Source organism: Belonocnema kinseyi, chromosome 1, assembly GCF_010883055.1.
Source record: "Belonocnema kinseyi isolate 2016_QV_RU_SX_M_011 chromosome 1, B_treatae_v1, whole genome shotgun sequence".
Taxonomy (NCBI): domain Eukaryota; kingdom Metazoa; phylum Arthropoda; class Insecta; order Hymenoptera; family Cynipidae; genus Belonocnema; species Belonocnema kinseyi.
The window spans coordinates 89,169,701-89,171,701 of record NC_046657.1 but is presented as its reverse complement, the minus strand read 5'-3'; the positions used below and the strand labels follow the sequence as shown (position 1 = coordinate 89,171,701).

Below are 2,001 nucleotides of genomic sequence, written 5' to 3'. Positions count from 1 at the left end.
TCAATTGGACAATTACAAAACATCAAATCAAATTTCATTACTTGTAATTTTAGAAAAAAAATAAAGTGAAACATTGTCAGAATGCGTACACTTATCCCAATATAGGGGTATATGTACGCAGTAGTGCGGGTAAGTGTGCGCAGTTGTAACGATTTAAACAGTAGTTTATTTAAATATAATTAAAGTATATGTAATTACATAAATATAATCATTTGTCCAAACATATTTTATTTTCAGTATTTATAAATTAAATATATACTCTTTCATATTTACTATTTATCCAAATTTTGTATCTGTATCATTGCTTAAAGTAATTAATAATTTCTGTATCTGAACAGACTAAAACGAGATCACTTTTTTCAACTCGTTACCATAAAATCTTAGTTATCATTACAAATGTCACATTTGAAAGGACCTTTTTGATAAATACTAGTGCACTGTTCATGCCACCAGCCATGACATAAGCTACATTGAATCCAATCCTCTGTAGGTGGATCGACTTATTTTTCGGCACACAACGCGCAAAAATAATCATTTTCCTAACATTCTAGTTTTCTTTCATTAGCCTTGATCTCATTAGTCTTATCTTTGGCGGTGTCCTTCTTCTTTGTTTTGTTCTTAGTATTTTTAGCAGTTTTACTTTTAGAGGCTTTTCCTTATTTCAATTCTAAGCGTCGCTTTTTCTTTGATATCTTTTCTTTTTCTTGCTGATTTTTTTCTCTAACTCCGCTTTAAAAGGGCTATCAGTATCGTGAATTCATTAGAACGTGTATCTACAGCTGGTGAAGGAGCTAATGGTGTATTCACTGCAGCTAAAACCTGGTCTGTTACAGTGCTTGAGCGCACTAAATTTGGTATCGTAGATGATCTTGAAATCGTTTTAGTAGATAATTCTGATACTGCAACTCCGGACGATACAGCATAAGACGTACTCGGTATACGCTCTGATGCTATTGAAGCATAAGAAGTGCTTGGCAAAGATTCTGGTGCTGGAAGTGTAGCAGATGTAATAGCTGTGAAGTTCTGCAAGATATTTTGCACAGATGACGTAGATGGAAGAATAATTTCAGTCATAGAAGCTGCCGTGAGATCTTCTTCTGAAAAAATATTCTTATTGATAGGCCACATCCCAGAAGTCTTAAAACCTGAAGTAGCATTCTTAACTGTTGCAACTTTCTGAAAAGCCTCATTAACCAGATGGGCTACCTCTGTTGGTCCAATGACACGTCCCGGATTAGCACTTAACCATTTGTCGCACTCGTAAGCGAATCTAATTTTTAATGATCCAAAAAATCCGCGATCTAAAGGTTGCATCTTGTGACTACTGTACGGTGGAAGCGTGAGTAAATGGATGCCATTCTCACGACAATAATTGACTACAGCCAAGGAAAAGTGGCTACTGTGATTGTCTAATATCAATAGCTCTGAATTCTCTTTAGTGGGCTGCACATTGTCTCTGAAATGGTGAAGATATTCCATGAACATATTTGTATTTATGAAACCAGAATCAGAAACCATTCCAATACTTCCTGGAAGTGCATTATTCATTGAGTAACCCTTCATTTTTTTACGATGAAATATTAAAGCTGGTTGAACGTAACTTCCCGTAGCACTCATAACGCAAACAAGTGTAATAGTCACGATGATCCTGAAGCAAGTTTAGGTTGAACAAAAATGTCATCCAAAACCGAGAACACCACTGTTTTCTACAGTTTTCAAGCTTTCTAAAACGCTTTTGCACGAAATCGGAGCTGCTCGTTTGTCGAAATGGCGCCGGAAAATAGTTTTTACATTTTTTAATACCAATAATAAAAATACGTATTTAGCAAATTTATCGTAGTCGGTTGGATTTGATTTATATTATTATTATTTATAAAATTGAATACAATTATAAGATTGTCTCGTTCTAATTGAACTTTTACAATCATTTTTCGGTTCTAAGCTGATTTATATAGCAGTTTTTTTTATTTTTTTTTTATGTTGAATTATGCACAAATAAAC

The 2,001-nt window shown here is 34.0% G+C and overlaps 1 protein-coding gene across 1 annotated transcript; it reads right to left on the bottom strand.

Moving 5' to 3' along the window:
- Positions 1-720: 720 nt before the first annotated feature.
- LOC117178694 lies at positions 721-1,617 on the bottom strand. Its single transcript, XM_033370124.1, has one exon. It carries the CDS (start codon positions 1,615-1,617, stop codon positions 721-723), a length of 897 nt encoding a protein of 298 aa, XP_033226015.1.
- Between the last annotated feature and the right edge of the window lie 384 nt (positions 1,618-2,001).

What these genes read in the sequence shown, in the direction of transcription:
- LOC117178694 (XM_033370124.1), bottom strand. Translation starts at nt 1,617, where the DNA reads ATGAGTGCTACGGGAAGTTACGTTCAACCAGCTTTAATATTTCATCGT.